This window comes from Lynx rufus, unplaced genomic scaffold (assembly GCF_022079265.1).
Source record: "Lynx rufus isolate CCGP_SWC_20201006 ecotype Redwood Valley unplaced genomic scaffold, mLynRuf1.p SCAF_17, whole genome shotgun sequence".
Taxonomy (NCBI): domain Eukaryota; kingdom Metazoa; phylum Chordata; class Mammalia; order Carnivora; family Felidae; genus Lynx; species Lynx rufus.
In genome coordinates, this window is record NW_025814831.1 from 50040096 (window position 1) to 50064026 (window position 23931).

At 36.7% G+C, this 23931-nt stretch overlaps 1 protein-coding gene across 1 annotated transcript in view; it reads right to left on the reverse strand.

The window, feature by feature from the left end:
* Positions 1 to 278: 278 nt before the first annotated feature.
* The window catches only part of ATL1 (atlastin GTPase 1), a 90946-nt gene continuing 67293 nt past the window's right edge, over positions 279 to 23931 (reverse strand). Inside the window, exons 8-14 of the mRNA XM_047079690.1 lie at positions 15268 to 15360; positions 13858 to 13996; positions 8960 to 9087; positions 7821 to 7877; positions 6676 to 6747; positions 4923 to 5354; positions 279 to 1161 (exon numbers count right to left, since the gene is read on the reverse strand). Of these exons, the coding sequence (XP_046935646.1) occupies positions 1051 to 1161; positions 4923 to 5354; positions 6676 to 6747; positions 7821 to 7877; positions 8960 to 9087; positions 13858 to 13996; positions 15268 to 15360 (1032 nt within the window). The 3' untranslated portion in view covers positions 279 to 1050. The remainder of the gene's footprint in view (positions 1162 to 4922; positions 5355 to 6675; positions 6748 to 7820; positions 7878 to 8959; positions 9088 to 13857; positions 13997 to 15267; positions 15361 to 23931) is intronic.

Sequence of the window (23931 nt, forward strand, 5' to 3'; positions counted from 1 at the left end):
TCTTCTATCTTCATTATTCTTCCCTGTTACTACTTACTTTGTCTGACTATTTAATTATTTAATTAAACTTAACTATTTCTAAGAAAATTAGAAATTACTGTTTTAGAGCTCCCAGATTATAGAATCGCTGGTTTAAAAGAACTGAAAGTTACCTTAAAAGGGATTAGTGGATTAAAGTGGAAATGTGTGTTTGCGATGGTGTCAACACTGAAGAAAAATGCATTTTAATTTTTAAAAGAGAGCTAAACTTTTATCATTCTATATTAATACCTCCCAAACATTTCCAAATTCAGTAAGCATTTGTTTTTAATCTTAGGAACCAGAGTAAACTTTAATAATAGTTCACATGTTAAAAGAATAAACCTATGAAGAATACATTTCTTTGTGTACCAAATGAAAAAATATACAATGCAGTGAAACTCAAGTACATATACAAAGTGATTTTTTTGTGCATTTTGATCCAGAAGTTTATATTCTATGTTAAATCATAATATAAAAGAAGCAGTATTTAGTTATTGATAAAGCAACTGAAAAGCTCTCTGAAATGTCTTTAAAAATAAAAGCTCATGGTATATAGATGATGACATAGATTGAATCAAGCCTGCTGAGTTATGAGCCTGCTGAGTTATGATGCTATGATTAAATGGATGACTATGGGAAATAAGTTTTAAATTCTGTGGAAATTAAATGAGCATATCCAAACATGGAGTAATATTACTACATGGTTTAATTACAACCCAGTAGTAGAATTTAGTAAATTCAAGCAGAACACATGTACTGTCATCATAAATAGACAAATACTTGAAATTATAACAGCATATTTGAAGACAAAATCAGGAAACTGTACATGTTAACAAAGTGATATAACCATGCATACATACATCTGCTTATTAAACACTGAAGTAAAAGAACTAAACCATTTCGAAGTTTTCAGAGGAACTCGGTATTTTACTCTGTCCTGATAGAAGCACTTTGAATGTTTGCATGGAGACAGAAAACTGAGTATTTAACTGACAGTTGGTCATGCACCTGTATTTCTAAAAATTTAGATTAAATTTTCTTCTTTTCTGATTGTTCAGTAGATTCTGACTTTGGCGCAGGAAAAGCTTGATGATACAGATGTCTGTGGGTTGCTGCTGCACTGTAAAGCTTGTATAAAGCCTAGAAATATAAGAATCAAGAGTATAAACACAGAGATATAAAATTTTTCCTTTTAAGTGTAATTAGTTTATGGTACTATATAAAATTTAGCATGCTAAATGTGGAATCTTTAGACCTTTATATAAGATATAAATTCATAACTAGTAATCTTAGAACTCAAAAGTATCTTCACCTCTCCACTGTGTATGCGTTTTTGCTTTTGTGGATTGATCTTTGTGGTAAATGTTTTATTCTCAGACTGCATTTCTTTTTACCTTGCACACCTTTTGGAGCAGAGCTTCCTAAACACTGTGCTCCAGTTGAGGAATGTGTTGGGAACTCATATTGTGCATATTATCGGTTTTGGAGGAATTAGAGGAGCTCATAACCTCTGACTGCCAATAGATGCTTTATTATACACAGGTAGGTCACTTGCTCTCTGGGCTTCCTTACAGGTTTTTCAGAATGGGGCCATTTTTATTTTCCATTATTTCCTGATACGGTCATGTAAATAAGCACATGTTGCCCTCCCCTTGCCACTGGGATCCTTCAGTTAAACATGCTCTTTTGCTTTGTTTCCCTTACTTGGTTTATATCTTACAAAACGTTTTTCAGAAGCATTACCTCAGAAAGCCTTTGCTCATTAAAACTGTGATTGTTCTTTGTGTCAACAGTGTTTGAATCATAGGAATTTTTACATACTGCTTTACATAAGTGTCCATAAATATTTTTGTCTTTTTTCCCCCTCAGCAAATGTCTAAGATTCATTCCCCCCTCGCACTTTCACATATTGAACACCCAGTTAAAATCAACTTACTGATGTAATTCTGGTCTGTAAAGAATCTGAATATTTTTAATACGTATTTTTAATATTCATTTCTTTTTGAGAGAGAGGGTGAGGAGGGGAGAGAGATACAGAGAGAGACAGAATCTGAAGCAGGCTCCAGGCTCTGAGCTGTCAGCACAGAGCCCAACACGGGGCTCAAACCCACAAACCAGTGAGATCATGACCTGAGCCGAAGTTGGACGCTTAACCGAATGAGCCACCCAGGCAACCCTTGAGTCTGAATATTTTTAAAAGCTGGGTAAAAGCTTGATATCCTCTAAATAGTAACCAATGCCCAGGAAATTCCATTATTATTATTTTTTTTTTATCTTTTTGAAGTTTCTATGGCTGTTTTCTTAAGTCTAAGTAATACCATCATCAGTTTTATGAATGCATATGGGTATAAATGCATAAGTGGTGTTGCCCTAGATCTATCATATTAGATTCTAACATTCAATTTAATCCCTGTTCTCTTAAAAGCTTAGATTGCTTTTATTTTTTAATGAATTTGTTTTACTTAATTTTATATAAAATGATTCTTTATTGACCTGTATTAAATGTGTCATTGATATTAATTAGAGGACATACTTCAGTTACATGTAACAGCAGAAACTGAGGAAAGAATTATGTGCTATCTCTCGTTAAGATCAGTTTTGCTTCCTGGGATGCCTGGGTGGCGCAGTCGGTTAAGCGTCCAACTTCAGCCAGGTCACGATCTCGTGGTCCGTGAGTTCGAGCCCCGCGTCGGGCTCTGGGCTGATGGCTTGGAGCCTGGAGCCTGTTTCAGATTCTGTGTCTCCCTCTCTCTCTGCCCCTCCCCTGTTCATGCTCTGTCTCTCTCTGTCCCAAAAATAAATAAATGTTGGAAAAAAAAAAAAAAAAAGATCAGTTTTGCTTCCTGAAGATAATGACCAGAATAACTCCACAGAGATCATTTTTCTTATGTAACAAATGATTCCTTCCTGCAAGCTCAGATTCTTTCCTCAGACACAGAGTTTTGCCCATGTGCAGGAGATATGAACAACTTACAGGTCCTGTCTGAGGTATGCTAAGAAAGTTACACTGCACACTGGCCCGGAACCTGCTTACAGTGGTAAAGGTAACGGTCACTCAAAAGCCAAAATTAAAAACAACTTCTAAAGGTTGTAGTTCCATTTAAATACTCTCTACTAATTAAGTTTCCTCAAGATTCGTAACTGTATTTTGTTGCACTCCCAGGACAACAAAATACACAATGTTGTAACTGCAGAATTTGGAGATTTGGGGGGGCACCTGGGCGGTTCAGTTGGTTGAGCACCCAATCCTTGATTTCAGTTCAGGTCATGATCTCACAGTTCATGAGAGCCAGCCCCGTGGTATCAGGCTCCGTGCTGACAGCATGGAGCCTGCTTAGGATTCTCTCTCCCTCTCTCTCTACCCCTCCTTCACTCTCTCACACGTCTGTGTGTGCACATGCTCTCTCTCTAATAAACATTTAAAAAATTCTTTCAAAATTTTCTACACATTCAGGAAACAAAACAACACATGATATTCCTGATCAAATCACATAAGATGTCTGGAATAGATTATTTAAAACCGTGTTAAAAATTCATAGTTAAAATTGTGAATCTTAGAACACAGCAGTTGTCACCAGAGATTTTCTAATCTATATTGAGATATCCATTAATGGCTAGTTTACAAAATAAGAACATAGTAATTTTTATAAATATATAGCTCTTAATTAAAAAAATTCAACTTACCTCATTTGTACTTCCCTGTGGCAAAGGCAGTTTAAAAGGGAAAAAAGAAAAGTATATATCCTGCTTCATTAATAGCATTATGATAATTCAACTCTTTACAATATTTATGAGCATTTAAGAATACTCCTGCAAATATTTTTAGTTCAGATTATATATTTCATCTGAATTTTTTGACGAACCCAATTCTATATTCCTCATAGGGCTCAGCATCATATTCTAGGAGGTCCTTGGAATTGACCTCAAATAGCCCCTCTTCACTCTTCTGAGGTTGAGGAGCTATTTGAGACCGTGTCAGAGGATCCATTCATTCTTTACCCACAGTGCAACCATTAGTTTATTTTAGCTAGATTCTTCAAAGGCACATGGTAAATTCATTAGTTACAATTCTAAAGAGTGTATGTAAGTATAAATGCTGGAATAATTGTAGCTATTACTACCTGCAGAACATAAATGTTCAAAAGTCTTAACTCCAGAATTCTATGAAGAATCTCTATTTTAGCTTCACTAAATGCCCCTAAATTTTCATGAGGTACTGAAGACCCTTCCAGGATGACAGAGTGAGTTCATTATTATTCTAGGTGTGTTTATTATTGTCTTCCCTACCCATAATCAGTTATTTGAACAATAGGCCACAGTGACCCTGACTCTCTAGGTTATGGTTAATTGAAACATAAAGGACAACCAACCGATCAGCAGCTGATCCAGAGTTTGACCTGGACTCCTGTGGCCCGGTACAAATGTCTAGCTCAAATAGAGACAATCTAAAGCAATCAGATCTTGCTTTCAGGAGATTATACTAAAAGAGACAGTGATACAACACCTTAGGATAGTGGTTCACATACACCCCTAACCAAGCCAACTCTAGCCAAATGATGGGTTTTAAGTATGAAGTAATCTTAACACATAATTAACAATCGGCTCAAAAAAATTCAGCTGTGCTTAACATCTTTAACTTTTAGGACAAAAAGTAAAAAACCACTGCCTAATCCATGGATATTTGAAAATACTGAAATGCTAACTGGGAAACAGTTGTGTGGGACTTCACATATTGTATTACAGTTTGTATCTGGCCATCCTGACCGATTTTAAAGCCCACGAAGACTGGGGCCCAAGTCATTTTCACCTGTTTATTTCCAACATCTTACATTGTGTCTGGTAAACAGATGGCATTCAAAAATGTGCCGAAATTAGTTGAAAAGGATGAAATGTATTCCTACCTGGTCCCACAAGGCTGCAGCCACCTGGTCTATTACAGCCCCCAACTCTCGGTATTCTCCAGAGTACCGGATGTATGCCCAGGTACACAGGGTGATAAGAGTCAGTCCCATTATCATATTGCATAGGCTAGCTATGATGTCCAAGCCAATGAATCCAGTCACACCAGCAATCACGTAAGTGATAAAGATGACGACAAACAATGTGGCTGGGGTACGAGCTGCATGGAAGATATTTTTGCTATCATTGTGCTTGATATACTGGATGTAAAGTTCATCTATTTCACTCTCCAGCTGTTGCAGGTAACGCCGGCTAAATTCCTCCCCACCCATCTTCTTCACCCCTCGGAATAGCTTCACAGATTCTTCCTTAAGCTCCAAATGTTTGGTCTGTAGGTCATTAGGTGCCAGAAATGGTTTGTCGCCACCACAAATCTGTATCAGATAGAGAAGTGCCATTTATGCAATGCAGAGTAAAATTCACAACTGTGTCAAAATCTTCCACTTAGCTAGGTGAATTTGTTAGAACACGGAAGGAGTCTACTTTTATGTTTTGTCAACCCACATTTGCACCCTCCATTATCAGGCATCACTGTAAGTGGGACCGGTACTTTATAGGTGACTTATATAAAGCCATTCTTAATTTTTATTCTCTTTTTCACCTGGGAAAGAATATCCAAGACTTAATCCAAATTCCTCAAGATGAAAACGCATGATACAAAGCGAATTGCAAACTGAGTTCATTCACAGAATGAATCCAAATTCAAATAAACTACTTATATACAAGTTCTTCTAGGAAATTTATTCTAACTACACTGAAGTATTTTTAACCAATGAGGTTTAGCTTAAAACAATGAGTAGTGCTATAAAACTCTAAAGTAAAATTATGAAAAACATGTTCTTTGGCAGTTTTACTGATTTTGTTTGAATGGAGCCCTTTCAGTATTTTCTTCAAGAGACCAAATGAAAGCATATTAAATGTTCTTGGACCACATTTGCAGTTTTTTCAAAAGTTACAAGGGAAATCTCAGTTACCCATACCTTTCACTTTGGTTTTTTGAGATTTAACTACATAAAGCATACCAAGTACATACTCTAAGTACCGTTTAGGTATGGTGTGAACACTATTCCATATACTGTATTTCTCTTGACTCTTAAGACTCCAGCTACTTTGGATGTAATCTTTATCACAGAACATTTTCAGAGGGAAAAAACCTATCCAATTAGTAGGTATATACAGTAATTATTCGATGCACCCAAATTCGGAATGTTAAAAAGAGGAAATATAGTATGTAGAAATATTGGCCCTTGAGGCTTAATTTCTTTTTTTTCCTAACAGGTTTTTATAGTTAAGATAGAAATACTAGAATTGTTGCAAGAAGGGAAGTGTAGTGGAGACGGTAGCACATTATATTAGTCACTAGAACTTATAAATAGTGGGAAGAAATGGCCAAAAAAAAAAAAAAAAAGAATAAGAAAAGTGTCTCTAATATAGAGAGAACACATCTAAAATATGTTTTAACACTATGTTTTGTAAAAAGTGTTTTAACACTATGCCTACATAGTGTTCCTTTCCTAAAAAATACTTTAGGAATATAATAAATGGAAATGTGATAAACATAGGCTGAGAAAGCAGAAGTTAAAACCACTTCTTTGTAGACAGTATAACTTGGAAGAAAAAAAAAAAAAGAATGATCTCATGGAAGAAATACTGATTTTATTTAAAACATAATTTAAAATATTATTTAATTCTTACCTCTTCCATCTTTTTGTTGTATGTATCCTTGGCAGTTGCTACGGCCGCTAAATTGTTAGCTTCTGCTGTGGCCTTTGGACAAAGTACAAAATATGATGTAAAATGGAATTCATATTAAACTCTCACAGGCAATTCTCATTTCTGAGTATCATGTGCAAGAAATGTACAAGAACACAAGGTCATGAAATAATTTGAAAGTATTGAAGTATTTCCACTACATTTTTAAAAACTGGTAAAATTAAAATTTCAAAGTACATAAAACACAGAAATTTACTCAGTAAGTCACAGTTCTAAAACTGAATTTTCATTTGGAAGAATTTTCTTCTTAAAAATACTTTTAACCCTCTCACCAAATGTGGGGGGGGGGGAATTTATAAACCCAAACACATGGGAAATAATATACAGTGCATTTTATCTGTACTAATATATATATAAATATGTCTTAAGTTTAAAGATTGATACTGGTAGAACAATGGATCACTGACAAAAAGGAACTATTAACAACTTAATTTTTTTTAATAAAGAAAAAGCTAATTTCTCCTTCCTTAAATGTTTATAGAGACCACTTGTTTAAAAACCTGGACCTGCTTTTCTACTTGTTAACATGTGTGAATTTAAACCACAGTATGAGTCTATTTTCCAAACTAATTTTGTACAAAGAGAATGAGAACTCTTTGGTCTAAAGCGTATGTTGGGGTGCCTGGGTGGCTCAGTCAGTTAAGCATCTGACTCTTGGTTTCGGCTCAGGTCATGACCTCACAGTTTCATGAGTTTGAGCCCCTCTGGGCTCTGTGCTGGCAGTGTGGAGCCTGTTGGGATTCCTCTCTCCCCCTCTCTCTGCCCACCCCCACCCCAACTTGCAGTCTGTCTCTCTCAAAATAAATAAACTTAAAAAAAAAAAAAGTGTTTGTATAGTCAGCACAAGTGAAGCTCCTCTATGTGTATCCAACACTGTTTAGCTGAACACACAAACAGTAGTTAACAGAAAAATAACCTTCCAATAAATCATTCCACCATGTTTATTTGGCAATTACTGACAGCTGGACTGGAGCTTATCTTTAGCTTAGCATAGCCTAAAGCTAAGGAAAGCTTAGCTTTAGTAACAAGTATTTTTAAAAATGTCACGCCTCTTGATGAATAAATACCTGTAACATGGATTTGGGATGTGGTAATTCTTCACCTTGATAGATCTTTATATAAGCCTAAAAAAATGAAAAGAAAAAGAGAGACTCATGTTCAAGTAATTCCATTCACTATTTCTCAAACTCTGTGAAATTGTACTCGAAGGTCTAAAGTCTTGACAGTTTGGGGAACTATTATCTTTCTCATGTGTTAATTCCCCCTTTCTTAGTCCCTGTTCCCTTTTTCTGAAGTGGCCCTTTCATCCAACTCTACTTGGCCAATACTACCCTTCTTAAAGACTTAAGTCACTGCCCCCTTCTCTAAAACCTTCTCAGATCCCTCTGCTAGGAGTAACCTTTCTTTTTCATTTACTCACAGGAATTTGTACCTGCTGCTGTTGTCAGCTTTATGGAATATCTGATTTCTGTAAGGGTCCTTAACCTCCTACTAACTTCTAAGCTCTTCCATAGTGTTATGCACAATAAGAATTCAAATTTTAGATAGATAAATAACATCTCATTAATTGCTAAGAGTGATGAAGGTAAATAATCACACAGGAGATATGTGAAGTATTTTTAATGACAAAAATGTGAATTTTAAAAATAGTTTAGTCCTTGGAGCATCACTCCACAAATGAGATTGATTACTGAAATTCCCCAATAAGTATATGGTTGGTTAAAAAAAAAAAAAAGTGTAGTATTCGGTGCTACCTGAGCTAAAAAATAAACACAAATTTAAAGTTATTCCACTTTACATCGGCCCGTGGTGCAGAGACAGGAAATGTGGAGGAATTTTCTCTAGTAGAAAGGTAAAGGATAGCCCCTTCGGAAGAATCTTCAGAATGAAGGTAAAATTCAGCATAGGTCATGACTGAGGACTACATGTTATGGACCTCGAGAAACACCTCCTCCCCCCACAAAAAACAGACTTTACCAACTCTCATATTTATATTTCAAAATATATTTCTCTCAAGATAAAGTTAACACTAAGAGTTTTAAAATTTTAATTTCAGAAAGCAAGCTACTCTTGGGAGTCTAATGATTTTTTCTCATTTTTATAGATTCCTCCTAGGTTTGCCCCTATATTACAGAGTCTATACTTTTTTGTTTGTTTCAAGTAGGAACTGCATTCCAAAACAATGCTCTAGAAATGAGAGTCATACCTTGAAGTACTCCACCAGACCTCGGCAGGTGATTTTGTTCCCATTGATCTCTTTAATATCTAGGCTCTCAGGACTAAGTAGCCAAGGAATGAGTATTTTCAAGTTTTTGATGAATTCATCATCTATTTCTACAAGTAAAAGCACATTCATCATTATTTTAAAAATCCAATCCAAGTCCTCCAAGGCATACAATAAATAAAACATTCTTGATTTTGTCTACTTCTTCTCCAGTGATAAAGCCATCACTCACTTTGCCATCATCTAAGCAATTCCCAAAACCCATTTTTTCTTGGATGAGTGATCCTCCTTGCCTAAACTGCTGTTCTTTATTTCAACTACATATTTACCTTCCACCCATAAAGTAGCTTTCTTGATGTTAAACATTAAATATTTTACATCCCATTCACATAACCACATTTCATGTATTCTGATGAGTTTGTTGGTGGTTTTATGTATACAGGCTCATAAATGGGAAAAAGGCCAGATACTCACTGGTTTATAAGATGTATTCCTGCCAGAAAATGTATGCAAAAATTGCTCTGTTTTTAGTGTTCCCACCTTATGAAAAGTGTACAGAACTGAATAAGGTCTGTTAACTAGTACTCAAGTTCAGAAAGACAGTGATGGTGATGCGACATTTGGTGATGAAATTCGCCCATACAAAATAACATGGCAAGAAAAGGCCATGGAGGAAATCAGGATGTCTGAGTTGTTCACCTATCATGTTGAGGACAACTGGTGACACATAATCCATGTTACGGCATTAGGTTCAAGCTTAACATTACATATTTAGCAAAGTAACATAGAAAATACATATTCAGAGAAGTCTTTTGATCATAGTGATAATTTCTAAATCATTTCAAAAGATATAGAAAAATACACCTACATAAAAAGCAAGATATGTCCAGAGATTTGATATCTAAGTAAATGTAATAACTGCCTACAATTTTTAAAAATCTGAATTTAAGCAGAATCACTGAGCTTTCAGGCTTTGGGAGTGGGGATTTCTGAGGTCTTAAGAATAAAGATTCAAACCATGTGGTTGTGTTTGCATTTTCCTTGCGTGTTACTACAACCCCACTATACACTGAAATACTAGTTTACATAAGAATTCATGCTTCTCTTCTCTTGCTTGCTGCCTTTACGAGATGCATGAACATACTGTTGGAAATCCTTCAGACTTCTTTTACTTCAGGTTTTGTATACCTTTGAAATTGTAGTGCCCAATCTTTTATGAGTACTTGCATAGGTGTTTATTCAAATGTATTTTGCTGTTGCATTGTACCAATTCTTACTCATAATTTTGCTTTGTATTATATGTAGATTTATTCAAATGTATTTATTCAGTTATTATTGCGGTTTGCTTTTCAGGTACCAATATTCACGAACAATACTGGTGTCTGTATTATGTTACCACATGCATCTGTATTCACAGATACCAGTAGGTTTTCTTCTCTGCTTATCACCTTGGTTGTTTTGTTTTGTGTTTTTTTTTTTTTTTTTAGCATTTGTAAAATATTCCTATATATCTAGAATGTATGAATTCTTCCCGAATTTCTGTATGAAACAACCTTTCTTATTTTAAAATGACTTTAAAATCACTTCTAACACATGTACTTAAATTCCACTCCCCACCCACTCCCTTACAAAATTGGAATGAAATAAGATACACCTGTATCTCATGCACCAGCAAGTGTGGTAATTATCATTAAAGCAGCCAGCATATAACCACATATTTGGATTAAAAATGCGTTCTGAAGATGGCATTGGCCATAGTCTTTGTTCTCACTGAGACCAATACCAGATATCCCAATTCTGGATTCAGATAACACAAACCAAAGGTTCACAACATACGCAGTGGTGAGCTCTTGCTAACACTATCAGTTCAACACAGTACACACATGACCCAGAATATCGGCAGCCCAGTTCAGGTCAATTTACAGAGGTGTGCTAATTAGCTCTGACCCACTCCAAGTATTCAAACAAATACGTGTGGGGAGACCGTTACTGGGGATGCTGTTCTGTCTTTACCATTCCTTCAATAATCTTTGCCACCGGAGTAAAACTCTGCCAGGAATTCAGGGGCTAGGCCAAAGTGGTTATCTGCCACAACTGGGGACATGATAAGATGCTGTAAAAGAACTCTGCGGGGCAGATGCACTGGTGTGGCACTGCTGTGTAAATCAACCAAGAAAGAGATCTCAGGATTACCTGACTAACAATTCATTAGAAACAGCTTCTTAAAAAACCATTATCTTGCAATAGTGTTTGGCTACGCTTCCTGAACTCTAACTGAAGCTGCTAAGAATGCATCTCCACAATTTATGATGTGGTTTGCCTGGCCGTTCTACATGTGGTTCCATAACCCAGAGGAACCTCAAAACAACAACAACAACAACAACAAAAAAAAAACACAAAAAAAGTAACTCCTTGTTAATTGAAAGGTCAGACTGACTACGTCAGGGGAGGTATTCGGTGGGCACTTGGAAAGAACTGTCTGAATGCAGGAATGAACCTGATCCTTTTGATTTCCTATGTGGGAAGCCACTAAATTAATAGCAGCTAAATTTAATCATAGTATCATAAATTTCACATAACAGAGGAAATGGTAAGATAACATTTTCAGTAGTGAGGGACCATGAATAGTAATTATAACAATTATTACTGCTGATAATGAACTAGAAAGTACTTCTGTAAGTTTATGAAAGAGTATGTGGGAACTATCATCAGAGAACAATTTTTGCACAACTGTTTATTTAGAGACGTTTCTTCCGTAGAGGAAGAAAGTGGTTATTCAGATGCCAGCCTTCTGGAGAGCAGCATAGCCAGTGGACAAGACATCCCAGATAGAACTCACATCGAATTACAAGATTCAGGATGGGATGGAAAAGCAATGTAGATAGCTGACTTTCAAAACTACCCAAGGAGAAACTGAGGCTAAGAACATTTTGGCACACACAGATTCAGCAGGCATCCTAGAAAGCCTCATCAAAATGCAATTTTGATGGGCACCTGAAGCTGCTTTTCATTTTTTTTTTCTCTCAGGCTAGCCACTTTGGTAAACTCATAATTTTGGGGTACCTGTAAAACAATTGTGTAGGTTAGTACATATTTAGACATATATGTACAATTTGATGAGAAACAAATCTGCTTAAAAAAGTGGGGTTCGTGGGGCGCCCGGGTGGCTCGGTCGGTTAGGTGTCCGACTTGACTTTGGCTCAGGTCATAACTTCACAGTTCACGAGTTCAAGCCCCATATCGGGCTCTGTGCTGGCAGCACACAGCCTGCTAGGGATTCTCTTTCTGCCTCTCTCTTTGCCCCTCCCCTGCTCATGCTGTCTCTGTCTCTCTGAAAATAAACTTAAAAAAAGGGGGGTGGGGGTTCTATACCTGTGTGTGTTGTCTTCAACTCTCTCCCTGAGCTCTTTCATTGCAAAATCTATCGGTTAATTTAAGAACTGTGGCTGTACACTGCACGAATGGAACAAGCCAGAGTACTTTTGTGTCCCAATAAAGGACTGTTGTTGAAGGCCTGGCCCTCCCCTGCCTGTTTACGACTCCCCAACTCCAGAGAAGAAAGAGGGGCCTTGTGGGAGCTCACCCTTTATGTAATTTATTCAAAACACATTGACGGCATTAGGTAAGTGCACAGTATCAAGAGGTCTGTGTGCTCATTACTGGGTTGGAATTCGTAAGTGACAGGGACAAGTGACATGATAGGATCCTGGAATCCCTCCATTAATATGTGCCTGGTGCTATCTGTTCTGTTATATAAAGATAATTTAAAACATGTACAGAAATACTGCTGATGAAATGTGAGATTCTATTTATGATACTGTCATAGTTAAATATAAGGTATCTGACTACAAATGCCATGGAAACGGGGAAAAAAAATAGGTTTGCTTTTCAAACCTGCCAGTTCTGTAAAAGTGAATACATGTTATGTTGTCCCTTTTTAAGATTAATTTTGAAGCCCTTTGAGAACAGTTGTGCTGAAAAGCTTGTTAATGTCACTGTCGCACCAACCCTGACATGATGCAGAAAGGCCACAGGAAATTAAGCAAATATCTGAACTCAGTGGGGTGTGTATTCAGTGCGAGCCTTACAAGTAAATAAGTCAGAAATGTTTTTGTATGAATTACAAAGCAAATATCTAAAGACCTGGTGATATCTATTAGGAACTATTAAATTCTATTTCTTCAGACCCCTTCCACCCACCCCAACCCTTTTTTTTAAACAAGTTGAGATTTTTTGGAATCTTAAAATGTTAGGAATGCCTCTCTGTTTGACAGATAATTACATACTATTAGAATACACTATTTTAAAAACACTCTAGTGCTTCTGGATTTTTCAGCAACTGGTCCTCATCCAGAAGAGGATTTCACTTTTAGTGATGGTTTTAATAGTTTATAATTAAATTCCTTAGTAGCACTTTTAAAGAGCTTGAGTTCAGAACTACACAATGTTTCTTTCAATCTTTAATTCTATAACTTATCATAATATTCTATAACTTATAATACAGCATTCCAATAACATAGACATCTATTTTTCTCCTCTAATGCAAATAAGGCAAATTAAACAGGAAGACATTAAGGAGCATTTCTCAATGTACAGACGTAAGTAGAAACCTCTGCAAAAAGGGCAGAGTCGCTGCCTCCTAGATGAATGCAAGACTTTGCCTGTTTTCTCCATGTACGTATTTAGTACCCATGGAATCCTACAGTTCCCCAAGAAGGTGTTCCAGCACCAGACCAGGATTCCCAGTTCTCCTGACATTTTTTAGTCATCAGACTCACACAAGTGGATAACCTAAATCAGCAGCTGTAAGCCCAGTAGATAAAATGACAATTTTACAACCAGACTAAGTAATGTAAGTATATATTCATTAAAAAACACACCTTTCAGTTTTCCATCAAAGTTTGGATTGGTAGCTACTTTTAAGCCAGGATGAGGTAGCAGAAAACAGGAAATTTTGGTGAAACAGGAATGGATGTGTTTTCGAACATTCTGTAGTTCTTCATGCTGGTTCCCTGAGACCTGCAGTAAATCATTCTAAAGTTTAAACTACTTGCAACATAAATTGAACTCCAAAGAATTCTGTAGCATCTTATATTTGCTATGTCTGTCTGGTCCCACAATGATAAAAATGATAAAAATGATATAAGCTGATAAAGAAAGAATAAAGTCTTGGGTGAACAGCCATATCTCCATATAGCATATATATGCCATTATTATTACAATTAACAAATGCTTACTCTTATGCTAACTCAGGTGGGCCTTCCCATTTTTTACTACAAATTAGTGGGGTTTTATTCTAGCTAGTTCTTATAAATTCCAATTTTAATTCAAAGTACTCACAGGAGACATGAATGGATCATAAGATATTCCTACCTTCTTTTCAGGAGATACTCAAGACAACCTCTTGTCACTTGGTAGGTATACATTAAAATTCTAGAAAGGCGTCTGAATAGGTGGGTATTTATAAGCTAAATTGCCCCTGTTTTTTCAAATGTATTTGACAGTTAATAGTACGACCACCCTAAAAGCAGTTATAAGCCAAAAAGGACTTTTTCTCAGTGGGTATTTGTTGTCATCTGTGTTCAATATAAACAGTTGATTCAATATTGCACTATCCTGATACAGAAAATAGAGAACCCTCTAATTTCACTTTCTCTGAACTATTAGCAGAATGTTCTAAGACTGACTTTGGGGATTTCAAAATTATATATTTCTGTTAGACTGTTTTAAACCTCAATGAAAACAGATATTTGTACTGTCAGCCTTGAACTGATTTAATTATTCAAATTAAAAGATTTATCTTTAGGAATCAGTCATTGTTTTGTAGATATCTACAAAAGAATTCTTTATCTGTATCATAATTACTCATAATATTTAAAACTGTAACTCTGAAAGCATTGTATTAAATATCAATATTTGTTAGTAGAGACACTAGAAGCATAAGACTGTATCTACTGGGGCGCCTGGGTGGCGCAGTCGGTTAAGCGTCCGACTTCAGCCAGGTCACGATCTCGCGGTCCGTGAGTTCGAGCCCCGCATCGGGCTCTGGGCTGATGGCTCAGAGCCTGGAGCCTGTTTCCGATTCTGTGTCTCCCTCTCTCTCTGCCCCTCCCCCGTTCATGCTCTGTCTCTCTCTGTCCCAAAAATGAATAAACGTTGGAAAAAATAAAAAAAAAAAATTAAAAAAAAAAAAGACTGTATCTACTAAATGTCCATTCTGCAACTCATTCAACAGAAATAATTCTAGATTACTACTGATGAAGTTTCATTCACCTAAATTTCTAACAAACCTTGAGGCGTTTTTCCAAGAATTTGGAGCCGCCTTCGGCTCCGTATGAAAATTCGTATGGGAAACTCCAATCCCGAACAAGAAATATCAGACTCTGAGAAACAAGAAGAAGAAGAAAGGATTGATAAGGGGACTTTAAATTGCCTTCCTCTGCTTCCTATGGAAACCAATGAAGTGCTACTGTTACTACCATATGAGTAGTGTCCTACAACGCACTATGGAATTAGAACAGCAAACATAAAACCTTTGAAAGTTTCCAAGCAATCTCTCCCCCATGAGATCACCCTTCCTGTTCCCACTAAGTGTAAACAGAAAGCTGCCTCCAAACTGATTGTAGAGACATAGAACCATTCAGCCGGTTTGAGGGCACCTCTGTCTCCCATCTCTTGTGGGGGGTGGGGCGCATTCTTCTTGGCAATTTGGGGACAGCTCTTTATGAAGACTCAAGTGTTATTTGAGGAAAGTTTTATCTCTTTAAATATTTTTCCCCTACTACTTCTGTCCCATTCTCTTTTTCAGGGGCTCTCAGTTTACATACAGGGTATGCAGATGGATGGGAATCCAGGTTTTGTGAGGCCCAAAGCTTATTCAGTCTGTTGGGGGGAGAAGGGCTCAATACAAAAAAGAATACATAATTAGGCTTGATAGTGAATATTTATTTAGAATCAGAAAAATAACAAATTACAAATACAAAAAAGCTGACAAAAACACAAGCACACACACACAAATCCTGAAAAATAATTAACGTACCTTGTTAATAGATTTTTCCCTACTGTTTTTGGCTGCAAATGATTTGATTGCTTCATCTTCAATGATTATAAAATAATTTCTGTTAAAAAGCTAATTCAGTCTGTCCTCTAACAAGGCCATCTTTTATTATAAAAAAATAGTACTGAAAGTTTAGAAATGTCTCTGCTTCACAACTTATTTGTAATGCCGTGTACATTTTTCCTCATCTGTGAAATAGGGGTAATAATGGAATCCATCTCCCAGGACTACTAAATGAGATATGTATTAGGCATTTGGAACAGTGCTGTGTTAGCGATCTGATTTTTATTTTAATGGCCACATATTTTAGGAAATTGATAGGCCATAGTTTATTTTGCCAGTCTCCCAGATGTCTTCCAGTTTTTCTACTAAGAAATGCATTGAAAAAAATCCTTGAAGCTGAATATTTGTTCACATCCAGGAAGATTTTATCAGAGACTGTGTTTCCAAAATTAGAACAATCATTAGCATCATTTGAGAGGCTTTTAAAAGCACAAAATTCTTGGGCCCCACCCCAGACCACTTGGAACCAAAGTAATTGTAGCTTTCGTTTAAGTGCCTATCATATGGCAACCACAATATCAGGAATTATGCGCATATTTCATGCATTCCTGCAACAGCTAAGAGATAGGTTATAATTTGTGACTCTTTTCACAAGAGATATATAAAAATCACCTCCACCTGACATTAAGTGACTTGGCCAAAGGCACACAGAGATAGAACAGGTTAAACTTGGGTTACTTCAAAACCTTGTTGTACTGCCTCAACAGTAAGTATAAAACATGCACTGTAGTTTACAATCTGAGGTCTGATAAAATCATGCTTTTATAAGTTAGATTAAGAGATACTCTTCAGGGCACCTGGGTAGGCTCAGTCAGTTAAGCGTCCAACTCTTGATTTCAGCTCAGGTCATGATCTCAGGGTTCGTGAGTTCAAGCCCCACCGGGGGCTCTGTGCTGGCACTGCAGAGCCTGCCTGAGATTCTCGCTCTCTCCCTCTCTCTCTCAAAATAAACAAACTTAAAACAAAAAAAGATGCTTCAAATTTTAGTTTTAGTAAAAATGCAGGAAATTGAGAAAAAATAATTTTTATGAAATTAGCTATCTTTAAATGATCTTTCTAAAAGTTTGTATCTTCTGAGTTTTTAACTGAATTTTTAATCTTGCTTATTAAAATTTGTTGACCTGTCTCTTAATTCTCTTTTAATCGATGGGTTCTTCCTCCTTACTTTATCTGTTAAAGAACCTAGGAATTTAACCATAAATTCTATATGACCATGTAGAGTTTCCCACAACGTGGACCCTGCATATTCACCGGCAGTTCAACATGCTCTTTTTTCTTCTGGATTTCTGCAAATTGGCAGCTGGAGACAGAGCCTTGATCTCAGGTTTTATTTCTTTGGCAGAGTGCTCTTCCATCAGGAGGCACATAGTTTATGATTATCTCTCCTTTGGTGAAATTATGTCATCTTTGCTTATCTGAAGTTCATTCTTCAGTAGCTTTCTCATTAAGGGCTCATGAGAACAATATTCTTTGCATTCTTACATGTTGATAAGTTTGTGACCCGTTGTAACAGTTGTGATTTTCTATTTGAAAGTCAATTTTGCTGGATATAAAATCCTTGGCTCACATCTCCTGTCCTGAAACCAGGGACACTTCTCAGTTTGACTTATGGATAGTCTTGTTTCACAAAGTGGAAACTCTCCTTTCTTTTTTTCATTTTGGGGATTCTTGTGGGGAAGGAGAGATTTTTGTGGAGAGGAGAGTTTAAAAATACTTCTGGGGCCCCTGGCTGGCTCAGTCAGTGAGCATGTGACTCCCGATTTTGAAGTTGAGTTTGAGCCCACTTAGGGTATAGACATTACTTAAAATATTTTAATGGGTCGCCTGGGTGGCTCGGTCAATTAAGCATCTAACTCTTGATTTCAGCTCAGGTAGTGATCCCAGGGTCATGGGATCGAGCCCCACATTGGGCTTGGAGCCTGCTTGAGATTCTCTCTCTCTTCCTTTGCCCCTCTTCCCTGTTCACTTGCTCTCTCTCTAAAATAAAATAAAATTTAAAAATTAAAATTTTTTAAAAAATAAAAATACCCCTATCCATGATCTTTAAACTGTCTGTAACAGATGCCCATTTTTCTCAAAATGAAATACAGTAATTTGTATTCAGAATATTTCTACCTAAACATGTATTTTGAAAATAGAGATTAGCTAGGAAGCAACTTTTACAAAATAGAGCTTCATAACCCAGGATCAATGAAGCCAAGTATGTGGATTTGGCTATATTTTGCATTTTTCTTGGGAAATTTTAGTTTCATTTTTTGGTCTGTTTCACTGGCCATCTCCCTAAGTCAATATAATGAGGACCATGTGTAGAATAGGATCAAATATGAAGTCTTATTTTCTCAAATCAGGAATCTATTACCTGTCTATAGTATTAAATTCGTAAGTTCCATGCCTAATGCTCCCATCCAGTGATGTCCTGGTAAACTGACTCTCCAAATGACTTGATTTTGTAGCATTTGGCCATTTCTGTGGTGTAAATATGCCCAACATGGCTGATTTTAAGCTATTAGCAGTTTAATAGTCGGCTTATATCATTCCTGAATATTTACTAATTAGTTCGCATGAATTGATATAAGCTAGCTATAGATACCTACCAGCCCCATCCCCAGGAAAAGACTAGCTGTTCTAGAACCATGTAGTCAGTAAATACCTGAACTGGTTTTTAAGCATGTAATCAACACATTTCAGCTCCAGTTTCACTTTCAGAGAACAATGAAACAAGGTTTAGAACTTGTTTTAAACCCATCTAACTAACAAGTCACTTCAATCAACAGCCCACTGAAAGCCAACCAATCAGTGAAAGCTTCATACTTAATGGAAGAATCACTCCAGAAAATTCACTGAGGCTGATGTGCATCCATTTCTCCCCTCTATAGCCAACACAAAACATGCTTCTGTATTCAACAATGACAAATATTCTAAAACTGACATCAACCTGTTCTTGCCTCTGGAAACCACACAACTCCAAAACACACTCCTAAACCCTATGTATAATCATTAGTTGACTTTGCTCAGTGAGACTAAGCCTCACCAGCATAGCTCTTTTACTTAATAAAGCAATAAATTCAGCTTTGGCTTTTGTACCAGATTTGAGTGATGGTGTCATCCTTTGACAGTTCTGGAAGTCTCGCTGAGACAATTTTGAATACTCTCACTTGGCAGAAGTCTCTGATACCCTCAGACTAACAGGTGCATTCTCCTTGTCCCTTGTTCCAAAATTCCATTTGTCCTTCAAATTTACTGCCAGGTGAATGTGTCTCAACAATGGTCTTACTTAGAGTTCTGATTTGTTTCACTGAGCTTCTTGTTGCTGATTAATTTGTTATTCTAGGATTTTTGTTATAAAGACACACTAGGTCTTCATATAAGGTCATCAGTTCAAAGTCTTTGTATAGGGCAATTCAACCTTCAGTTTTGGAAGTGAACTCATTTTATAATTAGACCTAATTTTTGTATAAGGTTATTAGAACTTTTGGCTTGGAGGTATACGATTTAGTAAATATTTTTGTTATTAATATCTTTATGCTTTTGCTGCTTGCTTTGCCTTCTTGCTTGCCAATTCATATAAAGCCCTCGTATCGTGTATTTTTGCTTGAATTGTCTTGTGTTGCTGAATGTATAGAGAAGTGCTTCAGAAAGAACAGATAGAGGCACAGACTTCATAAGTCTCCAAACCAATCAAGATGCCCCAAGGACAAATGGTTGGAGGTCTGTTAAACTGGCAACCAATTTACACAAAAGTAATTAGTCAAACTTGGCCTTGGGAGTCCTACAAAACTTTTAAGAGGACACTCTTGATCTTGTAATTGTGAGTCACTGTTCTTAGCCCATAATACAGGATCAGTGGCTATCAGATGACTGATCGTACAGCACCATATTGACCTCTGCTTGCTTGAGGAACCAAGCTGCTTTTCTTTTTTTAATGTTTATTTATTTTTGAGAGAGACAGAGACAGAATGCAAGTGGGTTAGGGGCAGAGAGAGAGGGAGACACAGAATCCGAACGAGGCTCCAGGCTCTGAGCTGTCAGCACAGAGCCTGACGCGGGGCTCGAACTCACAAGCTGTGAAATCATGACCTGAGCCAAAGTTGGACGCTCAACCAACTGAGCCACCCAGCTGCCCCTCCAAGCTGCTTTTCAAAGCACACACTTTTGACCAACCTGTTACAGGTTTATATATATCAAAGCTAGGCCCTCTTCCTAGAAAAACCTCTGCTTTCTATTAGTATTGCACTATAATCCTAATTGTTGCAATTATAAATTACCTTTTAAAAAATTCAGAGTAACAGGGGTCATTATGGTGATCTTTGTACATGTCAAAATAAATAACTAATACAGTTAAGAAGAGTTCTATAAAATTAAGACATAAAATCTCTCTTAATAACTCATTAATTCACTTCTTTAATTAGTAAACTGAGATCTCAAAATGCTGATTCCAAATAGCATCTCTCAATTTGACTCTTTTACCTTCTGAAACTTACCCTCCTTGTATCTCTTTCAGTTTTATCTTCACCACTCACTGCACCCCTTCAATTCCTTCTGCTTCCTCCCCTGACCTCCTAACTGATTTCCTAGAAAAGGACTGGACACACTGCCCCAAACAACTTCAAACTGCTAGACCAGAAGGCTGTTCTATAGATAGCTGAATTTAAACCCTGGTCTAGAGCTGAGTTTAAAGAATTTTTTTTAACCCCAGAAGGCATAAATTTGCTGTGTAATTCAGGATTTTGTTTGATACTTACTGACCCGAACTATCAGTTCTGTTCCAACTAGTTCACTTTTTTTAGTCTCTCGGATGGGGGGAAAATGGTGAAAAGCAGTAGGGTAAGAAAGACCAGGAGAACATCCAAGCAAACCAGCTCTTCAAAATAATAATAATAATAATAATAATAATAATAATAATAATAATAAATTAAAACATTTTAATAGCCTTTAGAGGGCAAGAAAAATAGATAAAACATCCCTTAACACCATTTCAGAAGGCTTTCTCTCAGTGATTAATTGGTCAAAGATTCAAAGCTGCAAACAAAATAAAGATCAATCATAAAAAACTTAAATAGACTTCAGGAAATTTTCAATCTTTTGGGTACCTAAATAGCTGAAGTAAAGGAAACCTTGTCTTCTCTTTTTTAAATGGGCTCAGACATAGAATACAGAAATCTGAAGAAAAAAACTTGAAAGAAAAATCATCAATCTAGAAATCTCCAATATATGGCTGACTTTTCAGAGGGGCTTGAATAGTTAACAGGGTAGAAATTAAAACAAATTTGGGGCCCTCCACATGAAAAACAAGACCAAAAATATCCTTTGTTCTCTATGAATCAGGAATCGATCAACAGAGACACCTATAGGTAGAGCAAGCAAAAAATCCACTTGAAGAATGAATTTCCCTTCTTGGCTAAAAATACAGTTGTGGATGACTCCAAAAGTAACCGAAGAATCTCTCTGAGCAAAAATCACCAAGGACATAGGCAGAAAAATTGGTGACAAATCTATGAGTCTAGATTAATATCTTCCAAATTACATAAATCTTTCTTTTTTATGTATATAAGAAATTAGGCCATCCAAGGTATTAAATTACAACCTGGCAAACATCAATGACTTTAATGGCCCATCCCTTGATCCAGCAGCCAAGGCTTCCCTTGCTTCAGAGCAGCTGCTCTAACTTCAGAGCACCTTGTCTAACTACTTGAACTACATCTAACCACTAACTGTCTGACTACTTGAAGCATCTTCAGACTGTACTAGGATCACCTTTAAATCTGATGGTACCACATACAATCACTACTGCAAACTGAAAACATCAAACATTTTTCTGTTAGTCTTAACTAATGAAATATGTTACTTTACTCTTTTTATATTACCACCCAGCAATTAATACTTTCAATTCAGAATCTCTACTACCCTTACCCACCAAAAGAAAATTTCATGATTGTTGTTTCTGCAGTTCAAGAAGGGGCCATGCATATACAAATACTTTGGACACTCTCATACCAGTGTATGACTTAATGTTTATGTATCTTATCTTAAAATGTAAAGAGGTAATACTAGGATGGACATGTAATAGTCACACAAGAACTTGAATTCAGGTCTTTCAATTCTGAGTCCCATGGATTATATTCAAACTATACACAATCCCAAATATGTATACAGCACCATAATTAGCAAACATTAATTGAACATCTGCTGTATGAAGTTAGATGTACTAGACTAAAAAGAAAACAAGGAAACATCCTGCTCCTAAGGTATTTATAATTTAGGAAGATGTGCACATTCAAATATAAGACTACACGATATAGCTCAATAAGTACAAGGATTATGAGGGGGAAGAGAGGCAATAAAGGATGGTGGAACTATCAGGGTGTTGAGCCTGTGGCCTACCTGGGTTGAAGACCAGCTCTGCAACTTAAAGATATTATGTGACCAGGGGCGCCTGGCTGGTTCAGTCAGGTAAGTGTCCAACTCTTGATTTTGGCTCAGGTCATGATCTCACATTTCCCTGAGTTCGAACCTTGCGTCAGGCTCTGAGCTGATGGCACAGAGGCTAGGTGGGATTCTCCCCCTCTCTGCCCTTTCCCTGCTTGTGCTTACTCTGTCTCTCTCAAAATAATAAACTTAAAAAAATAATAAATCCTTTAAAAAAAACAGATATGATGTGCCCAGGGACAAGTTTCTTAACTACTTTATGCTTCAGTGTTCCTTCATCAGTTAAAAAAGAGAAAGAGTAAAGAAACAACATTACTTATTTTTATATAACTATAATGAATATAATCTGACTTATGTAAGAAACATACTTGGCACAGCACCTGGCACAACATAAATGCTCAATAAACTATTACTATTTTATACAGATCTTCTACATAGTTCATGTACCTAAATGTGGACACTGGGAGAAGCCTGGTGCATATCACTGACCTAATTCTATGTAGCCAGGTGAGTATTTATTCTGAATCATACAGCTCTCAGATCACCTAAATTGCTCTCTAGACAGAACATGGGATAAGGTGGCTTTCTCAGAAAGCTATCCTTTTTCTCGGCCCTACCATCGTATCTTTTTCTTTAATTTACAGCCCATATAGGCACAAACAGCCTCTCATTTTCTCAGTGAAGTCATGCATTTCTCTGGTATGACTTGGCAATTACAGTCATCATAGATATTTGACCAAGAATAGTTTGTTTTAAAGTGGCTGAAATCACTATCAAAGAATTTATTCTGTAGATGAACATTTTTAATTTTTAATTATTATTTTTATTTTTTTAAGTTTATTTTATTTGAGAAAGTTTGAGAGAGAGAGAGAGAGAGAGAGAGAGTGTGTGTGTGTGTGTGTGTGTGTGTGTGTGTGTGTGAGTTGGGGAGGTGCAAAGAGAGAGAGGGAGAGTGAGAGTCCCAAGCAGGCACCACTCTGTCAGCATGGAGCCTGACACAGGGCTAGATCTCATGAACCCTAGATCACCACCTGAGCTGAAATCAAGAGTCATATGCTTAACTGACTGAGCCACTCAGGCACCCCAAACATTTTTATACATGTATTTTTTAATGTTTGTTTGTTTATCTATTTATTTATTTATGAGAGAGAGAGAGAGAGCAAGCGAGCACACATGTACTCTTGGGGTGCCTGGGTGGCTCAGTTGGTTAAGCATCCAACTCTTTATTTTGACTCAAGTCATGATCTCATGTTTCATGGAATCAAGCCCCACATCAGGCTTTGTGCTGACAGCATGGAGCCTGCTTGGGATTCTCTCTATCCCCCTCTTCCCCACTCCCACCCCTCTCCCACTCACTCCTGCTCTCTCAAAATACATAAATAAACTTAAAACAAAGTCAGATGCTTAA